Source organism: Rhinoraja longicauda, chromosome 5, assembly GCF_053455715.1.
Source record: "Rhinoraja longicauda isolate Sanriku21f chromosome 5, sRhiLon1.1, whole genome shotgun sequence".
NCBI lineage: Eukaryota > Metazoa > Chordata > Chondrichthyes > Rajiformes > Arhynchobatidae > Rhinoraja > Rhinoraja longicauda.
In genome coordinates, this window is record NC_135957.1 from 22,954,464 (window position 1) to 22,977,620 (window position 23,157).

The 23,157-nt window shown below is 48.2% G+C and overlaps 1 protein-coding gene across 3 annotated transcripts in view; it reads left to right on the top strand.

Annotated features, from left to right (window-relative positions):
• The window catches only part of vit (vitrin), a 32,389-nt gene extending 10,332 nt beyond the window's left edge, over window positions 1-22,057 (top strand). For 2 of the 3 annotated variants that reach the window (XM_078399086.1, XM_078399085.1), the window contains exons 7-21: window positions 158-340; window positions 1,015-1,074; window positions 1,207-1,269; window positions 2,506-2,571; window positions 3,639-3,713; window positions 5,304-5,372; window positions 7,097-7,327; window positions 7,695-7,760; window positions 8,254-8,310; window positions 8,771-8,827; window positions 9,209-9,356; window positions 10,034-10,137; window positions 13,091-13,317; window positions 15,194-15,707; window positions 17,409-22,057. In XM_078399086.1, coding sequence (XP_078255212.1) covers window positions 158-340; window positions 1,015-1,074; window positions 1,207-1,269; window positions 2,506-2,571; window positions 3,639-3,713; window positions 5,304-5,372; window positions 7,097-7,327; window positions 7,695-7,760; window positions 8,254-8,310; window positions 8,771-8,827; window positions 9,209-9,356; window positions 10,034-10,137; window positions 13,091-13,317; window positions 15,194-15,707; window positions 17,409-17,587 — 2,099 coding nt within the window. In that variant the 3' untranslated portion in view covers window positions 17,588-22,057. The remainder of the gene's footprint in view (window positions 1-157; window positions 341-1,014; window positions 1,075-1,206; window positions 1,270-2,505; window positions 2,572-3,638; window positions 3,714-5,303; window positions 5,373-7,096; window positions 7,328-7,694; window positions 7,761-8,253; window positions 8,311-8,770; window positions 8,828-9,208; window positions 9,357-10,033; window positions 10,138-13,090; window positions 13,318-15,193; window positions 15,708-17,408) is intronic. The other variant, XM_078399087.1, reaches the window with a different exon arrangement.
• The last annotated feature ends 1,100 nt before the right edge of the window (window positions 22,058-23,157 follow it).

Below are 23,157 nucleotides of genomic sequence, written 5' to 3' on the forward strand. Positions count from 1 at the left end.
GGGAGGGAAGGGAAGAGGGGAGGCTAGAAAGGAGGATGGCAAGGAGCGTGGTGAGGGGCGGGGAAGAGGGGTGGGGTGGAGGTGGGAGAGGGGGTAGGGTTAGGGTGGGTCTGCGGCCCTCCGTTCACTGACCTTGTTTCTCTCCGGCTCTGGGTAGCAGCGAGGCTGAAGACCACAGCAGCACCGGCACCCACCAGCGTCTCCATCACCCGGCAGCCCATGACCCTGCGGCCGGCTCCGCGCCAACTCCCCCCGACCCAACTCCCCCAGCCCGAAACCCCTGGGGCGACCTCCGCCTCTCGACAGCCCGCCTCGCCGTGGCCTGGAGCAAGGGAACCAGGTGAGTGAGGTGGGGTTTGTCGGGGTGGGACATGGATCAAAGGGGCACAGGAACAGGCCATTGGAAAAAGGCTCTGATGGTCTGCCCTATCTTTGCTTCTCATTCTCCCCCCCCCCCCCCCCCCTCCCGACCGTCCACTCTTGACCCTCCCTCTCCGGCCCCCTCTCTCTGCGAATCTTCTCTTTCGGACTCTCTCTCCCTCTCCCCATCTCCCCCTCCTCTACCCTCCGCCCCTCATCTCCCCTCCCCCTCCTCTCCATCTCCCCCCTCCTCTCCCTCTCCCCCTCTCCCCATCCTCTCCTCCATCTCTCCCCCCTCCTCCTCTCCCCCTCCCTCTCCTCTCTATCCCCCCCTCTCTCTCCCCCCTCCCCCTCCCCTCTCGCTCTGTCCCTGGACTCTGTCGCAGGACTATTCGTTAACGCTCTCTCCTTGAGGGCTGTCCCTTAACACTGTGCCACTTGTTTCCACAACGCACTCCTGTGGCGCCGCTCTCGTTGGGTGAATCTTGTTAACCCACGTCGAGCGCCTTGTATTTGTTCCAAGTTACGGTCTCCCTGCTGTGGGCTTTGGGCAGCGACCAGGTAAGTAGCGGGCACTGTATCTCTGTCTCTCTGTTGCCTCTGGCATACGATGTTATCAAAGTCCAGGCTGACTGAGTGAACTTTCTTCACCAGCGTTCCGGGAGTCGGGATTGTCCGGGTTTGCCGACAGGACCTACCCTCTGCCGCATGCAGGTACCGCACCGTCCCCGCACCTCCCCTCCCCTCCCCTCCCCTCCCCGCACCGCCCCTCCGCTCCCTCGTCTTCAGTGTGTCTGTGTGTGGGTCTCTCTGTGTAATGCAGCGCCTTGCTCTTGTCGCCACCAGGGGTCCACCGGTCACAGCCGGCCGTCGCGGTGCGTCAGACGGGAGGCCTGGGCACCGCTCACGGTGGGTCACTCACAATGTGTGGACCCTACCCCAGACACAACCCCTGCACCCAGCACCCCTGGCACCCACCACCCTGCACTCCTGCACCCAGCACCCCTGCACCCCTGCACCCAGCATCCTGCACCCAGCACTCCTGCACCCTGCACCCAGCACTCCTGCACTCCTGCACCCAGCACTCCTGCACCCCTGCACCCAGCACTCCTGCACCCAGCACTCCTGCACCCTGCACTCCTGCACCCAGCACCCTGCACCCTGCACCCAGCAATCCTGCACCCAGCAATCCTGCACCCAGCAATCCTGCACCCTGCACCCAGCAATCCTGCACCCTGCACCCAGCACTCCTGCACCCAGCACCCCTGCACCCAGCACTCCTGCACCCACCACTCCTGCACTCCTGGCACCCAGCACTCCTGCACCCAGCACTCCTGCACCCAGCACCCCTGCACCCAGCAATCCTGCACCCTGCACCCAGCAATCCTGCACCCTGCACCCAGCACTCCTGCACCCAGCACCCCTGCACCCAGCACTCCTGCACCCTGCACCCAGCACCCCTGCACCCAGCACTCCTGCACCCACCACCCAGCACACCTGCACTCCTGGCACCCAGCACCCTGCACCCAGCACTCCTGCACCCAGCACCCAACACTCCTGCACCCAGCACTTCTGCACCCACCACCCAGCACTCCTGCACTCCTGGCACCCTGCACCCAACACTCCTGGCACCCAGCACCCTGCACCGAACACCCAGCACTCCTGCACTCCTGGCACCCAGCACTCCTGCACTCCTGGCACCCAGCACCCCTGCACCCTCTCCACACTCGCATCCCTTTATTTATCTGCTTTTCATCTTGCTTTCTTTCCCTCTTTTCACCTCCTTTTATCTATCTCATTCTCCCTTTATCTACCTTTATTTCTTTTCTCTCTGCTTTCTCTTTCTTTTTCTCTTTTCCGCTTCCTCTCTTTTTCCTCTTTCTCTCTTTCTCATTCCCCTCTTTCTTATTCCCCTCTTTCTTATTCCCCTCTTTTTCATTCCTCTTTTTCTCATTCCTCTCCTCTCTCTCTTCCTCATTCCTTCTCCTCCTCTCTCTCTCTCTCCTTTCTCTCTCTCTCCTTTCTCTCTTTCCCTCTCTCTCTGGACATAGCCTGGTCCTCCCGCCCCCCTCCGGAGAGAGTTGGGAGCAGTGGGCTGCTGTGATCCCTTCCCTCACCCTCTCGCTGTGACTCTTTTGCCCTCAGGTCTCACCAGACAGGCTCAGCTGGCACCCAGATCGGGTTGGCTGGTTCCTCCGGTAAAACAACGTGGTAAGTGAGCCACCGCCACTCATCCACTGTGCGCCCGTCGCTCCGTAGTCACAGCCCCCACCCACAGCATGCACGTTCACAACCTATGGGGAGATTCACAATGAAGGCCAGAGCTTCATCCATCACTACAGGGGTTGTTTATTCACAAAATGCTGGAGTAACTCAGCAGGTCAGGGTCAGGCAGTATCTCAGGAGAACTACATGGGTTATACTACATGGGTTGTGGCTTCCAACACGGGCCCCTCTCTGGCTGTGGAGCACATTGAGACGGCCTTATCTTGTGCAAAGCTTCCCAGAACGGCAAATACACTGTCCTTCACACATTCCACTGGCTCAGCGATTTTTGCTTAAAAAAAATGCTTCAGCGAGATGCATTATTGTGAGGGGCAGCGGTGGTGGCACATAAACATATAAATACAGCGGTGGTGGCACATAAACATATAAATACAGCGGAGAAATAGAGCGCTAGGTTTGGAGTTTGGAAGACTGATAATTCTGTGAAATATAACGCTCGTGTGGCCCAGATATGGTCACACCACTCTGTATGTGCACATGCGCACATGTATGTATATGTGTGCGTTTTTGCATTTGTGAATGTGTGCACACATGCGTATGTGCACTTGCATGTGTGCACACAGGTGTACATCTTTGTGAGAATCTGCGTGCGTGAGTCCACGTGTGCGAGAGACTATGCATGAGAGTTTGTTCATGTGTGTATGTGTGAGTGTATGCACAAGTGTGTGTGTGTATGTGTGAGTGTATGCACAAGTGTGCGTATGTATGTGTGTTATGTGTGAGTGTATGCACAAGTGTGTGTGTATGTATGTGTGTTATGTGTGAGTTGGGGAGATGATATTGACACAGATTATTAATGTACTGTGCGAGTTTTCTATCTGTGAGAGTTTGATTCCTGTGGTTTAGTGGGAGGTGGGAGGAGAGTTGTGTTGTCCCTGCGGCGTTAAAGCCTGCCCCTCCTCTGCCCTGCGGTACCATGGTGTCGAGGCTCCCCGCACACGTCCACAGCTTCATTGATGGTGTTTAACAGGAGACTCTCCCTGTGCCCGCAGCCGACTATGCTGGCCTGTCCCCCGACCCTGCCAACTCCTGGAGTGAAGTGAAGACCCACGGCCACGCCAACCCAGGTCAGGTTCACTGAAGCACGAACTAACCCCCGCCCCACTGGGTTTGTTTCCCTGCAGTACCACGGGGAGAGGGGCTGCGAGTGTGTGTGTGGGGGGGAGGGGCTGCGAGTGTGTGTGGGGGGGAGGGGGGAGGGAGAGGGACTGCGAGTGTGTGTGTGGGGGGGAGGGGCTGCGAGTGTGTGTGGGGGGAAGGGGCTGCGAGTGTGTGTGTGTGGGGGAGGGGCTGCGAGTGTGTGTGTGTGGGGGGGAGGGGGGAGGGAGAGGGACTGCGAGTGTGTGTGTGTGGGGGGGAGGGGCTGCGAGTGTGTGTGGGGGGGAGGGGGGAGGGAGAGGGACTGCGAGTGTGTGTGTGGGGGGGAGGGGCTGCGAGTGTGTGTGTGGGGGGGGAGGGGCTGCGAGTGTGTGTGGGGGGGGAGGGAGAGGGACTGCGAGTGTGCGGGGATGAGGGGGGGGGGGGGATGGGGGGGTTCAGGTTAGTGCACGTTGGGTGGGATGGGAACAGGATGTGCCCTGGTTGGGTAGGGGTGGGTCTGTCAGACATAGTGACTTTGTTTGGTGCAAGCGGATGGATGCAGATAGTTTGATGTGACACGGTTGGGAGGGAGCGTCTAAAGGTCTTAACAGGATGGGTGCAGGGGGGTGGGATGGGTGCAGGCAGGGGGTGGGATGGGTGCACGGGGGTGGGATGGGTGCAGGCAGGGGGTGGGATGGGTGCAGGCAGGGGGTGGGATGGGTGCACGGGGGTGGGATGGGTGCAGGCAGGGGGTGGGATGGGTGCAGGCAGGGGGTGGGATGGGTGCACGGGGGTGGGATGGGTGCAGGCAGGGGGTGGGATGGGTGCAGGCAGGGGGTGGGATGGGTGCGGGCAGGGGGTGGGATGGGTGCAGGGGGGGATGGGTGCAGGGGGGATGGGTGCAGACAGTTGGTGGGATGGGTGCAGGGGGGTGGGATGGGTGCAGGCAGTGGGTGGGATGGGTGCAGATGAGTGGATCGGTGCAGGCGAGGTGATGGGTGCAGGTGAGTGGATGGGTGCAGGCAGGGGGATGGGTGCAGGCAGGGGGATGGGTGCAGGCAGGGCGATGGGTGCAGGCAGGGCGATGGGTGCAGGCGGTGGTATGGGTGCAGGCGGGTGGAGCTGATGGTAGGTGGAGTTCAGGATGATAATGTGGATTGGAGTCTGTGGAGGACGCTTTCCTTCCCCACACAAGGGTGGGCTGCTCCACATTGTGCAACCAGCCCAGTTCTGGTGGCCATTCAGCAGTGGGAGTTGCAGAGTTGGGACCTCTCTCGTTGTCCTGCAGGAGTGTGGCTCCAGAGAAACAGTAACATGTGGACAATCCCTGCTGCCATCCTCCCAAAGTCCTCTCTGGACATCCAGCAGGCTCTGACCATCATGGTGGTGAGGAGTTGACATCTCACCCCTGGGTCAGGACCCAAGGATTGGGAAGCCTTGCTGCCCTGTGCCTGAGAGGTGATCCAACAACCAGTGCTGGCGTGTGTGGGCAGAATCCCACCTATTGCCTTGTCCTCCCACCCACCACACTCCACGCACTGTAGATCAGGCCGGGCTAACTGTTGTCACACTTACAGCTTACAGCTCCAACCCAGGGCTGACTGATTACGAGAAGTGGGTACTGGGCCTCGATCAGAACGCTCGCAGTAAGTACACTTGGTACCTTTGTGCCGATTAAATAAAATAGTCCAGCAGGCCTGGCAAGTTATCAGCAGTAGGGGATTGTCCTTCTCACCAAGACTTGGTTTTTCGAGCCAAAACCTCAAGGATTTTCAGAGCAAAGTCCTGGCCAAATAGGAAAAGGTAGCAGATCAGAGAGGTCCTGGATCAGAGAGGTTTAAGGAATGCAACACGGGAGGTGGCCAGGGGTTGACTTAGTCCAAAACTAGACGAGGGCAGGCTTCCCGTCATGAGGTGGGAGACCGGTGGTGGGGGCCAGTGAAGCTCTCAGGAATGGTATAAAGCAACTCCTCCTGGAGCATCATTACATGAGGGTGCATTCTGATCTCCCATCCTTCCAACTGTTGGGATGGACCACAGGTTCTCCTGACTTCTCTCACCGTGCTGTTGCTGGACTGATTCTGGGATTGTGGAGACAAGTGTTCGGATTCCCCTTCCCACTACCCTCGCCCTCCTCCTTACTCTCCACGCCCTCTGAATCCCTCACTCCCCTTGTTTCTATGCTGTGTCCTTCAATTCAAAATCCATCGGGAAATGGAGGAGAAAACTCTTCCCCTGGTGAGTGTTGGGAATGTGGAACTCGCTGGCTCTGGAAGGATATGACTGAGTAGCAGGATGCATTTAATGAAGGGAGGGGGTGGGGGGGGGGGAGGTGATGTAGGTGGGAAAGCTGAGGGTGAAATAGGGTGTTTGTGGCTGTAGTATAAACCCCAGCATGCAGCAGTTGGGCTGAATGGACTGCCGTTATGTTACAAAGACAATACCATTCAATGTGACCTGAGACAAGACAAGACAAGAGCAGGATGATTCAAATCTGTGGTGGTGCCAAATTCTTCCTGCTCTGTGCATGGGTTTGCTGTAAGCTATCAGTGTTGACCAGGTTATGGTGATTAGTCTGTGTCATGAAGGGCAGTGAAATGGACCAGACTTTATAGGACCAGAAATTGATCAGATTTAGTCCAATAATTAGCCACAAAATGTTGGAGTAACTTAGTGAGTCAGGCAGTATCTCTGGAGAAAAGGAATAGGTGACTGGAGTACTGTGTGCAGTTTTGGTCTCCAAATTTGAGGAAGGACTTTCTTGCTATTGAGGGCGTGCAGCGTAGGTTCACTAGGTTAATTCCCGGAATGGTGGGACTGTCGTATGTTGAAAGACTGGAGCGACTAGGCTTGTACACGCTGGAATTTAGAAGGATGAGAGGGGATCTTATTGAAACATATAAGATTATTAAGGGATTGGACACGTTAGAGGCAGGAAACATATTCCTATTGTTGGGGGCGTCCAGAACCAGGGGCCACAGTTTAAGAATAAGGGGTAGGCCATTTGGAACGGAGATGAGGAAAAACTTTTTTAGTCAGAGAGTTGTGAATCTGTGGAATTCTCTGCCTCAGAGGGCAGTGGAGGCCAATTCTCTGAAAACATTCAAGAGAGAGCTAGATAGAGCTCTTAAGGATAGCAGAGTCAGGGGGTATGGGGAGAAGGCAGGAACAGGGTACTGATTGTGAATGATCATCCATGATCACATTGAATGGTGGTGCTGGCTCGAAGGGCCGAATGGCCTCCTGCACCTATTGTCTATTGTGACATTTTGGATCGGAACCCTTCTTCAGATCCTACTTTGGTATAAACCAGCATCTGCAGTTCCTTCATATACATTTAGTTCAATAATTGTTCTGTTTAACTTGGCAGACCACCGAGTCCAGGATCAACGAGTCCAGGATCAACGAGTCCAGGATCAACGAGTCCAGGATCAACGAGTCCAGGATCAACGAGTCCAGGATCAACGAGTCCAGGATCATCGAGTCCAGGATCATCGGGTCCAGGATCATCGAGTCCAAGATCACAGAGTCCAGGATCATCGAGTCCAAGATCACAGAGTCCGGGATCCAGGCTTAGGAACGTTCAGCTCTTTAGGCCATGGTATGTGGCTCTGTATTTCACTTGTTGATTGTGCTTGTGCCAACTTTCACAGCTATGCAAGTGAGCATAGACATTCCCCTCACGATTTAACATTTTGTTTAGTTTAGACATACAGCGAGGAAATGGGCCCTTCGGCCCACCATGTCCACACCAACCAACAATACACTAGTTCTATGTTATCCCAGTGTCACATCTTGCACACTGGGAGCAATTTACCTACAAACCTGCACGTCTTTGGCAAACACATTGACAGGGCAGCAAATAGCGGCATTTTCTAATGCACTGCGGGCTGCTAATCAGAGACTCCCCTGGCGTGATTAATATTTCGGGGTCACAACAAATAAATGTTGCTATTATTTCATTGAAGGTCAAAGGCTTGCGGCACCAAGGAACAGGCCATGGGAATACAGCCCAGAGTCGCCCACAGTGCAAAGTACGTGAATCGTTTCTGGTGTTACATTTAACTTGTCACAAGATAATGCATTGCTGACTTTCTCTTGTGTTTACATTCACAAAGAAATAGCCATAAAAAAATCCTTTGTACAGAAGGCTGCCATAGAAACACAGGAGAAGGCCACTGGCCTACACAATGGTTAATCCCTCCTCCACTAATAGATGTTATTCTGCTGATTAGTTACAGTGGCTGTTTATCTGTAGATTGATGTTTGGTTTTATTCCTTTGAAGTAGTTATTCCATCTCATGGTGATTGCCATTTTGATGTGGACAGTTTGAATTTTCTGAAAGGACTTTCCTGTATCTTAAGTCTTACGGTAGAACACACTTTGGCAGATGTGTGAGACATTGTATTGTGGGGTTTTAAGTTGAATAGGAGCATAATGTCTCTTCTCAGAGATCTAAAGCCTTGGCATTGCTATCCTCATTAAAAATCCGAGTTAAAACTTTTGGTTGCCTTATTCCCCTCCAGATCAGAACACCGATGAAACAGAGATTAATTTTTGGAAATCGGACTTTGATGCCAGGGGTGAGTTAAACTTTGAGCACATGGTTACAACTACTTTGTATAGTAAGGCAAAGAAAGCTACAGGACCAATTGCAGGTAAATGTGGTGTAGTACTGATAAGTACAATGGTTGGCATGGACGTGGTATTTATGTGCCATACGACGCCATGTAAACTTAGATAATTCGCTGACTTCTTTCGTTTGGTCTCCAGTTTATCAGGACTGTTTCCTGCAATACCTTTAAACAAAACCGGCAAGTACCCTGTCGGTGTTTTACTTGAAAGGACATTATATCCTGCACTGCAGTGGGATGTGATATCCCGCAGTGCATCCCAGCTAAAAGTAAAATCAAAGATACATGGATAGGCACTTTGGGACGCTCTATAGATGTTGTATCCTGACTAGCTGGGGAATCATTGGGGATGAGGATGAGGAAGGATTATTGTTGGTAAACACTGATTTTAGGCTTTCTCCTGTACTAGGTTTCAGCACAAGAGACCAAGACTTCATTGAGAAGCCGATTTCCCGAGGAGATCCAAGTACGTACACATTTTTGCCTTATTGTTGACTGTAAAGAGATTGAACAAAGTTATATTTTACCACTGGCCACGTGGACCTCCTGATTTTATGAAGCCAAGCTCCCAACAAGGAGCTCCACCTGACACGCCAGAGGTTTGGTAAACGAATCTCTGGGTTGGGGGGTAATCTTTCTCCACCATTGCAGCTTGCTCATCACCCCTCTCCATCTCATCTGGTACCCCACCTCTCCCTCTGCCTCTCCTCTTTATACTGGCTATCTTCTCTCTCCACTCATAGCACTGATACAGGGTCTCGACCCAAAACGTCGACAAATCCTTTGCCTCCACAGATGCTGCCTGACCCACTGAGTTCCTCCAGCAGTTTGTGTTTCTCGCTTGCAGATTGCAAGGTGGACCTGGCATTCCTGATAGACGGAAGCTGGAGCATAGGAAGGCGAAGATTTGGAATCCAGAAGAAGTTCTTGATAAATGTTGCAGAAACCCTTGATATTGGGATTGTGGGCCCGCTCATTGGCATTGTTCAGTTTGGGTGAGTAGAATCAACAGCAAAATCAAAGCCTTGAGCTGTGGAACACCCTTCCCTTCCTCTCCTCGCCATCTTTTTGAAATTTATCTCCTTAATCAAAGTGACAAAATCATGAGAGGAATAGATTGGGTAGATGCACAGTCTCTTGCCCAGAGTAGGAATCAAGAAACAGAGAACATAGGTTTAAGGTGAGGGGAGGGGGGTAAGATTTAATAGGAATCTGAGGGGTAAATCTTCCACATGGAGGGTGGTGGGTGTATGGAACGAGCTGCCGAAGGAGGTAATTGAAGCAGTTACTATTGCAACGTTTAAGAAACATTTATACAGGTACATGGATAGGCAGGTTAAGAGGGATATTGACCAAATGCAGGCAGATGGGACTAGTGCAGATGGGACACGTTAGTCGGCATGTTCAAGTTGGCCCGAAGGATCTGCTTCCCACAGACCCGAAGGATCTGCTTCCCACAGAGTATGCCTCTATGACTGTGCCACAAATTTTTGATCATCTAATCTAAATTTAGTTTTGGAGCGATCGAGGGATGTTCTGCCAATTCAGAGACACCATTTTGCGACGAAGAATGCAAACAAAATAAGGAGAGCACTTTAAAACATTCTGGCTTTGTGAAAGGCATAATTTTCCTTATTGAATGTTAATGGAGAGCAATATTTTGTCATTACAGGAGTAACGCTAGCATTGAATTCAACCTGCAGACCTACCAGAACTCCCGTGATCTTAAAACCGCCATCGAGAAGATTCCACAGAAAGGTGGTCTCTCCAATGTGGGTGAGTGTGATGTCCTTCGTAAGAGCCAGCAGTCTATCCCCTTCCAGAAGGAGGTTCTTTCAGTGTCTTGCACAGGGCAAGGCTTCACACTGTGTGCATGCTGGTGTATCAAAGCCACATTGGTGATCTTGTGTTTTAAGGAACCTTCTCAGAAGCTGATGACCAGCTTGCTGTCATCCATTTACAGGAGTTCCTTCACCCCGATTAAAACACGTGCTGCTTAGGGGTTACTTTATTTTTGCTTCACTGGTAACTAACCCTACCCACTCCACTCCCCACCTCGCCTCCAACAACCTCACTCAGTTCACCCAGCCTCACTTGTTTCCCACCCAACCCCTCAAACGATGCTCTTCGCCCACAACCCCATCTGCCTCGCCAGCATTTCCCCACCAGCCTTCCCATCACGCTTCCACCAGGAGATAGATCCTTTGTTTGAGTTGGCAGCTGTGTCAGCTCAAAACCGTACTCTGAAATTCCCAAACTCTGGAATTACGTCTCAAACCACTCTACCTTTCTTTCCCTTATAACGTTCCATAGAGACCATCTGTGGTAAAAGTTACCTGCTTTACTTCAGAAGCCTATACAGTATAGGTTAGCTTAAAGAGCATTATTGTTACTACTACTAATCCTTCCGAACCAGAAGGTTGTGGGTTCAAGTCTCTCAGAGACTGGAGCACAAATGTAAGGGCGGAGCTGAGGTGGTGCCTGGCCTCCCTAGAGGATACAAGAGAATCATCGCTGCTATTTCACAGCGAGCAGGTGTGATCACCCAGATTGATATCCGTCTCTTCTCTAGATTATTCCACCTACGCTAATGACTTAGACGGAGGGATTAAAAGTACCATTAGCAAATTTGCAGATGATACTAAGTTGGGGGGTAGTGTGAATTGTGAGGAAGATGCAATAAGGCTGCAGGGTGACCTGGACAGGTTGTGTGAGTGGGCGGATACATGGCAGATGCAGTTTAATGTAGATAAGTGTGAGGTTATTCACTTTGGAAGTAAGAATAGAAAGGCAGATTATTATCTGAATGGTGTCAAGTTAGGAGGAGGGGGAGTTCAACGAGATCTGGGTGTCCTAGTGCATCAGTCAATGAAAGGAAGCATGCAGGTTCAGCAGGCAGTGAAGAAAGCCAATGGAATGTTGGCCTTCGTAACAAGAGGAGTTGAGTATAGGAGCAAAGAGGTCCTTCTACAGTTGTACCGGGCCCTGGTGAGACCGCACCTGGAGTACTGTGTGCAGTTTTGGTCTCCAAATTTGAGGAAGGATATTCTTGCTATGGAGGGCGTGCAGCGTAGGTTCACTAGATTAATTCCCGGAATGGCGGGACTGTCGTATGTTGAAAGGCTGGAGCGATTGGGCTTGTATACACTGGAATTTAGAAGGATGAGGGGGGATCTTATTGAAACATATAAGATAATTAGGGGATTGGACACATTAGAGGCAGATAACATGTTCCCAATGTTGGGGGAGTCCAGAACAAGGGGCCACAGTTTGAGAATAAGGGGTAGGCCATTTAGAACGGAGATGAGGAAGAACTTTTTCAGTCAGAGGGTGGTGAAGGTGTGGAATTCTCTGCCTCAGAAGGCAGTGGAGGCCAGTTCGTTGGATGCTTTCAAGAGAGAGCTGGATAGAGCTCTTAAGGATAGCGGAGTGAGGGGGTATGGGGAGAAGGCAGGAACGGGGTACTGATTGATAGTGATCAGCCATGATCGCATTGAATGGCGGTGCTGGCTCGAAGGGCTGAATGGCCTACTCCTGCACCTATTGTCTATTGTCTATTGTCTATTGTCTAATGTTGGATCTTGCTGTGTGGATCTCTTGCATGGCAATTGCGACTGCATTTCAAAACTACTTTGGCTGGGACATTTTGAAGTGGATGTGCACGGTGCCATAGAGATAGTTTCTTTCTGATCAAAGCAGCGTTTTCCTACTTTGGTAGGCACCACTCAACTGGATAAAAGTCCCCTTCGTAAGTTTGATTATCTTCGACAATTGTCCTCAAACGAACAAGAAACTGCCCATGCAATGAATCGGAGGATCAACAACCTCACACTGGAACCCAGAGTCCTCAGCTTGCACTTGTGGGCAGCCAGTCCTGTCCTGCAGGAGCAAGGGAAGCTCTGTTTAATGAAATTCTCATAAAGCCACCAGAATGGGTTTCTCCAGGGTGCTCCGATTTCCTCCCACATCCCACAAAATCACAGGATGGTGTGTGCACTGACCGCTGAAAATTAAGCCGAGTGTGTGTGGTAGAATCTGAGGGGGAGTTGATGGGAATGTGGAGAGAATAAAGTAGGATAGGTGTAAGATTAGTGAATGGCCTGTGTCCTTGCTGTCTGACCCTATGACCTCCGAGATCCATTTTCAGTGCACATGCGCATGATAGGCTATCAAGTCTCATATTAATGTGATGACCTTTGACGGGTTTGAGGTGGAGAGTCAACAACACGGCTTTAAGGTTAACTGCCTCAGATAGGGGTCATGAAATAGGTTACGGATGATGACACTGGACAGTGTCAGTTTTCCTTTGTTCTATGTGCCATGCAAAAACTTTCACTTTCTTTCGCTCTGCTGCTAACATTCTCCTTCCAGTGGTCCATGTGATGCCCTCCTCTCAGTCTGCCTCATTCCAGAGCTCTTACTTCCCAGTCTTTCTCTGCAGCTGTCAACACCAGGACCCTAGTGGCTGTACAGAACGGTCAATCACTCGGGTTCAATTCTGATTCCCCCCCCCCCCCAATCTTTGCACATCCCCAATCCTTTCCACTCCCCCAATCCTTTCCACTCGTCACTTTAATTACATGTTTCATGTAATTTGTGTTTTTATGACTGTTGGCAGATCAATTTCCCTCCTGGGATAAATAAAGTTTTATCGTATCGTATCGACACGGGAACAGGGTTTGGCTGCAGGTTGGAAACCGATCACAGCAAGGATCCTCTCTTTTTGCAGGCAGAGCTCTGAGCCACACCATCGGCAGCTTCTTCTCCAGCGAGCAAGGGAACCGTGGAGGGGCCCCCAATGTGGTGGTGGTCCTGGTGGACGGCTGGCCCACAGACAAGGTGGGGGAGACCGCTCGCCTCGCCAGGGAGTCCGGCATCAACATCTTCTTCATCACCGTGGAAGGTGCCGATCAAAACGAAAGGCAGAACATGGTGGAGAGTGACTTTGTGGACAAGGTGAACTCACAGATTCTGCAGCAGTCTAAACTATGGAGCATGTTAGCATTTAGGAAACACTCCCTTCAGCCAAATTCATCCAGGGTGACCAAATTGCTCAATCGAGTCAGTTCCACTTGCTTGTATTGGGCCATTCCCTCCAAAACATTCCTATCAATGTACCTGTCAAAACATCTTTTAAATGTCGTAATTGTACCCTCTATTACTCCCTCTGCATGTTCCATTTATGCTATGCCCTCTGAGTGAAATAGTTGACTCTCAGTCCTTTATGCGTCTTTCCCCTCTTGCCATAAATCTGAGGGAAAGGTTTAGAGGGATATGGGCTACGTGCAGGCAAATGGGATTAAAACAAGAACTGTTATCCTTGGGATCTTCAATGGTGGCTGCATCAGCCAACGTAATGCAGCCACCATTGAAGATCTGTCACTGCGATGGGTCATCCATAAACTATCAGTATGAAGAAGGGTCTCAACTCAATGTCACCTATCCATGTTCTCCAGAGATGCCGCCTGACCTCCAGCAATTTGTCTCCTTTTCTGTCTTCATAGCATTGCTCTCTGCGCTGTTCTCATAATCTACAGGAATCTCCAATCCCCTCTTTTCCATGACCTGGACTAGACTTACCTTATTTTTGTTGGCTTTGCTGCAGAGCATGTGAGGGGAAAGTGTGCAGTTTAAAATATGGTGTTGGTCTGCAGTAGGGTTTGCTGGCCCTTTAATACACTTCTTGTGGCCACAGATCAATTTCAATGCCAGTTTTCCTTTCTGTTCTCTGTGCCATCCAAAAACTTTTGCTTTCTTTCTCTCTGCCGCTAACTTGCTCCTTCCAGTGGTCCATCTGATGCTCTCCTCTCAGTCTGTCTCATTCCAGAGTTCTTTCTTCCCAGTCTTTCTATGTTGGTGTCAACCCAGTAGGACCCTTGTGGCTCTACAGAATGGTCAATCACTTGGGTTCAATTCTGATCCCTGGTGCTCTGTGTGGAGTTTGCACGCTCACGCTGCAACCAAGTGGGTTTCCTCCCACATCCTAAAGATGGATGTAAATTGACAACTGTAAGTTAACCTTAGTGCTTTGGAGTGGTAAAATCTGGGGGATTTTAGGGAGATGTAGGGAGAATAAAATGGGATTAGCGTAGATGGGTACTTGATGGTCAGTATGGAGTCAGTTGGCCTGTGTCTGTGCGGCATGACTATGATTTGAATTAGGGAGCAATGAGTTGTTTAAGAATAAGAACTTTCCCTTTTAAGACAGCAGTGTGGTAAAACATTTTCATTTCTGAGAGTTAATGATTCTTTAGAATTCTGTTCCCCGAAGAACCACAGAAGCAAGAGTGAATTTTACCAGAATGTATAGAGGATATTTGCTGCAGGGAGACCTGATAGTATATAAAATTATGAGGCATAGATAGGGTACAGTCAGAACCTTTTTCACAGGATGGAAACAAAGCTAGATGTCATAGCTTTAAGATGAGAGGAGCGAAGTTTAAAGGAGACGTGTGGGGTAAGTTGTTTTGACAGATGCAGATATGATAATGGCATTTAACAGATTTTTGGATAGGCACATGGATGTGTAGGGATTTGGGGGATATGGATTATGTGCAGGCAGATACGAGTTGGTCTTGGCATCATATTTGGCACAGACGTTGTGATCAAAAGGGCCTGTTCCTTTTTCAAATGGGTCTAACTTATATGGGCATCTTGGTGAGTGTGAACGTGAACGTGTTTGGCCAAACTCATGCTGTACAACACTGACACTAATTTGAATGTTGGTACATGTTGATTCACGGGATGTCGGGCTGTGAGTGGTTGGATGGATGGGGGCAATACTAGGGTGGTGCATGGTGGGTCTGTAACCTTCTCTCTCTTTTCACACCAGTCTGTCTGCAGGACCACTGGCTACTTTGCCATCAATGTGCCCAGCTGGTTCCAGCTGCAGCATGCGGTGGCTCCGCTGGTCCACAGGGTGTGTGACACCGAACGCCTGGTCTGCAGCAAGACCTGCCTCAACTCCGCCGACATCGGCTTCGTGGTGGACGGCTCGAGCAGCGTGGGCACCGGCAACTTCCGCACCGTGCTGGAGTTCGTGGCCAACATCAGCCGTGAGTTTGAGATCTCAGACACTGCCACCCGGGTGGGCGTGGTGCAGTACACTTACGAACAGAGGCTGGAGTTTGGCTTTGGGGAACACAACACCAGGGAGGCAGTGTCCAGCACAGTCAAGAACATTAGGTACTGGAGCGGTGGCACTAGCACAGGAGAAGCCATCACCTACGCCTCCAAACATCTCTTCAGCAAGTCCAAACCCAACAAGAGGAAGCTCATGATTGTCATCACTGACGGCCGCTCATATGATGATGTGCGGACTCCTGCGCTTGCTGCCCATAGGAATGGTAAGTCACTGCAGGGAGGAGTGGAGTGCACTCTACAAATTCTTCCTTTGGGTAATTGTCCCTTTTCACGTTTGAAAGCTTTTCTTCATCTGTCTCCACCCGACTTTCAGACAGGTCCAGATCACAACTTGCTGAGAGAAAAGGTTTTCAACTCCACCCTTCCTGGTTCACTTTAAATCCAAGCATCCCAATCTTCTTAAAAGTGAGAACAGATTGTGCCTTATTGTGGTTACATACTTTATAGCATGCAAAACAGTGTTTCACTGTACCTCAGTATACGTGACAATAAATCCTAAACTTAGCTGGAAAGGTGTGGTGTTCTGGTGTTCACGGAACCAGGGCCTTTGGCTCACCAAGTTAATGTCACTAAACGAGTACCCATTACACAAATCTTGCCCTAAGCAATTTTATTCTCCCCCTATTCGCATCATATCCTCACCGTTTACCCTCCCCTCCAGATTCAGCCACATGCACTGAGGGCAATTTACAGTGGCCAATCGATTCGCCAATTTACACGTCATTTGGGATGTGGGAGGAAACTGGAGCTTCCCAGAAGAAATCCACGGTTACAGAGAGAATGTGCAAACTCCACAGACAGCAGCAGAGATCAGGATTGAACCCAGATCTCTGGAGCTGTGAGGCAGCATTATGCCACTGCGCTGGCCAAATATATGGCTGGATTAAATGTCTCAGCTTCTGTGGCCTAATGAAAACAATTCTGGCTTCTTCTATCTCCATCCTGCTGCTTTTCTACTAAATTTATTAGTGACACACCATGACAATAGTGTGATCTAGGCAAATCTGAGCTTCAGTGCTTACTGTAGACAATCCAGTCCTTCCCAAAGACTGGTACCATGGATCAGACTGGGCCTCATCTATATACTAAAACTCTCGTTTGTTTGTTCCTGAAATACAGCAAAAATGGTACACGATAGCACGACAATTGTAGGCCCACCTTCCTCACCGTCATCCCTTTGGTGCTAATGGAAGTTTCATTGAAATCGGTGTTATATTTTTAAAATTATTCACATTTTAAAGTTTAAATCTATCTCCTTGGGAGGGATAGGATAAGGGGGGTTGAGGGGGATGGGAAGGAGGGAGGTGGGAGGAGAGGGTGCTGCACCAATGCAGGAGAGGTTTGGGCCCAACGGGTCCACTTGGTCTAGTTTCTCTATAAAAGGAAAGGTTGAGGGGTAATCTGGTAGGTTACCCCTTTTTTATGAAGGAGTTTGGCTGGGTACATGCAGAGAGAATCTTTCCCTGAGTGAAGTTGTCCAAATCTGGGGACCATAAATATAAAATGTCTGATAATAATTCAACAGGGAAGTTAACAGGGAACATTTTCACCCAGTGAGCAGTTAGGTGAATTCACTGCAAGACTAACATTTAAACTCTCTGTTGGAGTAGTTGATTGTAAGTAGCTTCGATACATTTAAGGAAATATGTGAGATTTAAAAAAAAAAGCTGTGTTAATAGTATAAGGGAATGGAGTAAAAGAATGTCATACACCATATGGTGTCAAAGTGACCTGTTCTGTAAGTGGAACACAAAAGGCTGGTTGAGTCTGAAAGCTTCTGAACCAAAATGTTGCCTATCCATGTCCTCCAGAGATCTATCTGACCCTCTGAGCTACTCCAGCACTTTGTATTCTGTCCTATTCTGTAAGATGTATAAACTGTCTTAACTTTCTTCCTTCTGCAGGTGTGATTGCGTATGCAATTGGGATCGCCTGGGCGGCGACGGATGAATTGGAATACATTGCCACAGATCCCGACAAGGACCATTCCTTCTTCGTTGACGAGTTTGACAGTCTGTATAAATTTGTGCCTCGGATTGTGCGCAACATTTGCCAAGAATTCAATTCACAGCCTCACAACTAAACAAACCACACAAAGGGCTGCAAAACCTTTAGCTGCTCAACTTACACTTACCGTCTTAAAGGCCAGTTTTAAACTATCTAACCAAGGGGGGCTGACTTTGTCCCGTCTTCCGGTTTTCTTGCTGACACCAAGCTTTTTAGAGGCATGTAGATGCAAAGCAGGGTGATCTATTGAGGATCAACCACATAACCTACATCCATGTTTGGGCAGGAGGCACTCATTAATTCACCTAATCCTACCATTGCAAACTATCCCTCAGGTTTGGCGATCCTGTCCTAAAATCCTTGAAGATTCCTCATTTGGGAATCCCAACCATGACAGCAAAGAATCGCTGGCTGTCGCAGGCCCCACTCCTGGATCCCTGGGGATATGAATGGATCAGGCAGGATTGGGTAAATCAATTCCCATTATAGGCACTTGACATTGGTCTGGGCGAGTCAAATGGAACAACTTGTGTTCTTCCTGCGTGAGGCCTATTGGTGGATGGGGGTATGAGGGAAAGGGCAAAATGGCCCAAGAGGCTTTCCCTCTCCCCAAAAGGTAACTATGTGTAGGAAAGGTATCAAGGCCCGAGGAAGAATATTCTGCTGATGGTGACGCAGTGCAGTAGATGATAAAGGATAGAATTCATGGAAGAAGCTAGAAACCCATACCACACTTGCTATGGTGGGTGAAGTGAGTTTTCAGATGATCCACATACTGGCATTCCCCACTATGATGGAAATAAGATTACCTCAGGCCTGGAATCCTGGTGGTCCCCAAGTATAAACATGCAAACTAGTCTAGAAAAAGTCAAAGATGTTATATAGTGCTGGAAGGAGGTCCCGAGGCATCCCAAAGCACCTTACAACCCCGAGCTTACTTTGGGGTGAGGAGTATAACCCTTGCTCAGGAAGGCTCAACAAATGAAATGGACGTCATTCCAGTTTCAACCCCAAACAGCTGGTTCAGACTTCATCTTGGAAAACAGGAAGCAGCACCCTTCTGTGAATAGAGGACTGACTGTTATGTACATCAACAGAACGATGCCCAAGCAGTCAACGTTCATTTCCAAATCTGATCACCCTCCAGTGTGCAGTGATCTTAGAATAGGGATTAATAACTTTTCAGCACCAAAACCTGGCAGGTGCTCAACATCAAGACCCAGTTGGAAAGGATAATCAACCCATAAGGCTCATTATTCAGTCGCAAGTAAAAGTTCCAGTGGAGACAAATTGAATGGAGTATATTAGACTCTCAGTCAAGAAGTTGGGAGACTCAATGCCACAAGTTACGCAGTCAATATATTGTAATTATTTATGGAAAACAAAAATTATTGAAGTTGTACAGTGGTTGATATATTTGAATGACAAGCTGGGCCATTTCAGAGGGCAGTTTGTCAACCAAATTGCTGTTCCGCTATCTAGCACCTTGAATATTTACACAGCAGCAGGCTCATTCCAACAGCAACACTCAAACCTGCAATTTGTTGCTGCCAAAGTGAACAAGATCAACAGGAATCACATGTTGGCTTCCTCCAAGTCACCTCCATCCAGACTTGGGAATATATTCTTGCTGCCTTATCATCACATGCTCCAAATCCCAGAGCTTCCTCTCCAACTGCAGTCATATAACCATATAACAACTACAGCACGGAAACAGGCCCGTTCGGCCCTACCAGTCCACGCCGACCACTCTCTCTGACCTAGTCTCATCTACCTGCTCTCAGACCATAACCCTCCAATCCCCTCTCATCCATATACCTATCCAATTTACTCTTAAATAATAAAATCGAGCCTGCCTCCACCACTTCCACCGGAAGCTCATTCCATACAGCCACCACCCTCTGAGTAAAGAAGTTACCCCTCATGTTACCCCTAAACTTTTGTCCCTCAATTCTGAAGTTATGTCCCCTTGTTGGAATCTTCCCCACTCTCAAGGGGAAAAGCCTACCCACGTCAACTCTGTCCGTCCCTCTTAAAATTTTAAAAACCTCTATCAAGTCCCCCCTCAACCTTCTACGCTCCAAAGAATAAAGACCCAACCTGTTCAACCTCTCTCTGTAGCTTAAGTGCTGAAACCCAGGCAACATTCTAGTAAATCTCCTCTGTACCCTCTCCATTTTGTCGACATCATTCCTATAATTTGGCGACCAGAACTGCACACCATACTCCAGATTCGGCCTCACCAATGCCCTGTACAATTTTAACATTACATCCCAACTTCTATATTCGATGCTCTGATTTATAAAGGCAAGCATACCAAACGCCTTCTTCACCACCCTATCCACATGAGATTCCACCTTCAGGGAACAATGCACAGTTATTCCCAGATCCCTCTGTTCCACTGCATTCCTCAGTTCCCTACCATTTACCCTGTACGTCCTATTTTGATTTGTCCTACCAAAATGCAGCACCTCACACTTATCAGCATTAAACTCCATCTGCCATCTTTCAGCCCACCCTTCCAAAAGGCCCAAGTCTCTCTGTAGACTTTGAAACTCTACTTCATTATTAACTACACCACCTATCTTAGTATCATCTGCATATTTACTAATCCAATTTGCCACACCATCATCCAGATCATTAATGTAAACGACAAACAACAGTGGACCCAACACAGATCCTTGGGGTACTCCACTAGACACTGGCCTCCAACCTGACATATAGTTGTCAACCATTACCCTCTGGTATCTCCCATTCAGCCATTGTTGAATCCATCTTGCAACCTCACTATTAATACCCAACGATTTAACCTTCTTAATCAACCTTCCATGTGGAACCTTGTCAAATGCCTTACTGAAGTCCATATAGACAACATCCACAGCCTTGCCCTTTTCAATTTCCCTGGTAACCTCTTCAAAAAATTCAAGAAGATTAGTCAAACATGACCTTCCAGGCACAAATCCATGTTGACTGTTTCTAATCAGGCCTTGTTTATCCATATAATTATATATATTGTCCCTAAGTATCTTTTCGATTAATTTTCCCACCACAGACGTCAAACTAACAGGTCTATAATTGCTAGGTTTACTTTTAGAACCTTTTTTAAACAAAGGCACAACATGCGCAATGCGCCAATCTTCCGGCACGGCACCATCCCCGTTTCTAATGACGGTTGAAATATTTCCGTCATAGCCCCTGCTATTTCTGCACTAACTTCCCTCAATGTCCCAGGGAATATCCTATCAGGACCTGGAGACTTATCCACTTTTATATTTTTCAAAAGTGTCCGTACCTCCTCTTCTTTAATCCTCATAATTTCCATCACTACTCTACTTGTTTCGCTTACCTCACATAATTCAATATCATTCTCCTCGGTGAATACCGAAGAAAAGAAATTGTTTAATATCTCCCCCATTTCTTCCGGCTCAGCACATAGCTGCCCACTCTGACTCTCTAATGGACCAATTTTATCCCTCGCTATCCTTTTGCTATTGACATATCTGTTGAACCCCTTGGGGTTTACTTTTACATTACTTGCCAAAGCAACCTCATATCTTTTTTTCGCTTTTCTAATTTCCTTCTTAAGATTCCTTTTACATTCTTTATATTCCTCAAGAACCTCATTTACTCCCTGCCGCTTATATTTATTGTATATCTCCCTCTTTTTCCGAACCAAGTGTCCAATTTCCCTGGAAAACCACGGCTCTTTCAAATTATTATTCTTTCCTTTCCACCGAACAGGGACATAAAGACTCTGTACTCTCAAAATTTCACCTTTAAATATCCTCCATTTCTCTATTATATCCTTTTCATAAAACAAAATGTCCCATTTCACTCCTTTTAAATCCTTTCTCATCTCCTCAAAATTAGCCTTTCTCCAATCCAAAATCCCAACCCTTGGTCCAGATTTGACCTTCTCCATAATTATATTGAAACTAATGGCATTGTGATCACTAGACCCAAATTCCTCAATTTCCTTTTTCTGTGTAATTTGTCAATACTTTGAAAGAGAAATAGTAATAGTAAGTTCTCATAGATGCAATTTAAAAAATAAATAAAGTCAATTTTAAATCCTGAAGCTCTCCCTGCAGTAGTAGTGTGGAAGCACCTACAGTCCAAGGTGGTGACTCACCACCTTCTTCCAATTCAGGATGGACAAAAATTGCTGGCCATGTTACCAATTTCTGCATTCTGAAAATCATTTAAAAACATCCCTAAACTGACCTCAGGTGATCAAACATATAGAAAATCTTGCCCTACCGATGGTGCCCACACCTCAAAAACAAAATAATTGCATTTGCTTTTCAAGTACTGTTGTAATGGGAAACTAAGACATCTGCATTCACCGTGACTGATTTAGTGCAACAATTCTCTTGCTTAAAATGCTCACTTGAAGCCAAGAACTGCTGTGTTTGTGTACAGTTATTTTATTTACTAAAATCAAATTTTGGACATCTGCAAAATAATTTTAAAAACACAGTGGTCAAGATGGTTCTGAAAGACCTTGGCCCTCATGTGAATTGTACATGATAACCAAATAAAAATTACGGGCATTTTAACTCTGTGATGTGTGTATTTATTGACCAAAATGAGTAAAAAAGATTTAAAGCATGTTGTTGGATTCAGAATATGATGGAGTAAAGATTACAGCAAAAAGGTTAACATGGATATAAGGGACAAATAGCCTCCTCTTATGCTGTACCCAATCTATGGAAATATGTGCTGGTCAAAAGCTGGATATCCTGAAGTGAGTGGCCCACCTCATGCCATCCCAAAACCCCACCACCATCTACATAGCACAAGCCAGGAGTATGAAAAATAATTATCACTTACCAGGATGAGCACAGTTCAAAAACTTTCAAGTTGCTCCAATTCATATCATATCATATCATATATATACAGCCGGAAACAGGCCTTTTCGGCCCACCAAGTCCGTGCCGCCCAGCGATCCCCGCACATTAACACTATCCTACACACACTAGGGACAATTTTTACATTTACCCAGCCAATTAACCTACATACCTGTACGTCTTTGGAGTGTGGGAGTCTGGGGCAAAGCAGCCTGCTCGACTGGCACCTCACCGACCACCCTAAGCATTCACACCTTCCATCACAAGCACATGGTGGCTACAGTTTACACCATCTACTTGTCTCTGCTCCTTCAACAGCATCTCACAAACCTAAGGTTGCTGTGACCAAGGACAAGAACATTTTGTTCACTTAATTTGATATCCAGTGCACACCAATTTCTTCCTTCTGCTGTCTGGTACACATTGTGACACCTAGTATACATTTGGTACACCCTTTGGGATGAACTAGAAGGAAAAAGTGCTGATGTCCTAATTCTGTTCACCATCCAGTCCTTCAAGATGGTCAAATTTAAATTGGACTCTGTATAATTACCTAAATATAACAAACTGTAACACAACACAATGGTTCAACTTGTACACTGCAATTGAAAACAAACCAAATACAATGTGCCAAACGATAAAATAGCTTTATTATGGACAGGATGACAATATTGCAGAGGTTGACAGTTTATTCATGATAAACACCTTGTAGTGGAAAATATTTCTAGCTGAGTGGAGTCTTTCCCCAGAGTTAGACAGCTTTTTCCCTACAGCTGAAGAATTGGACCCAAGAACA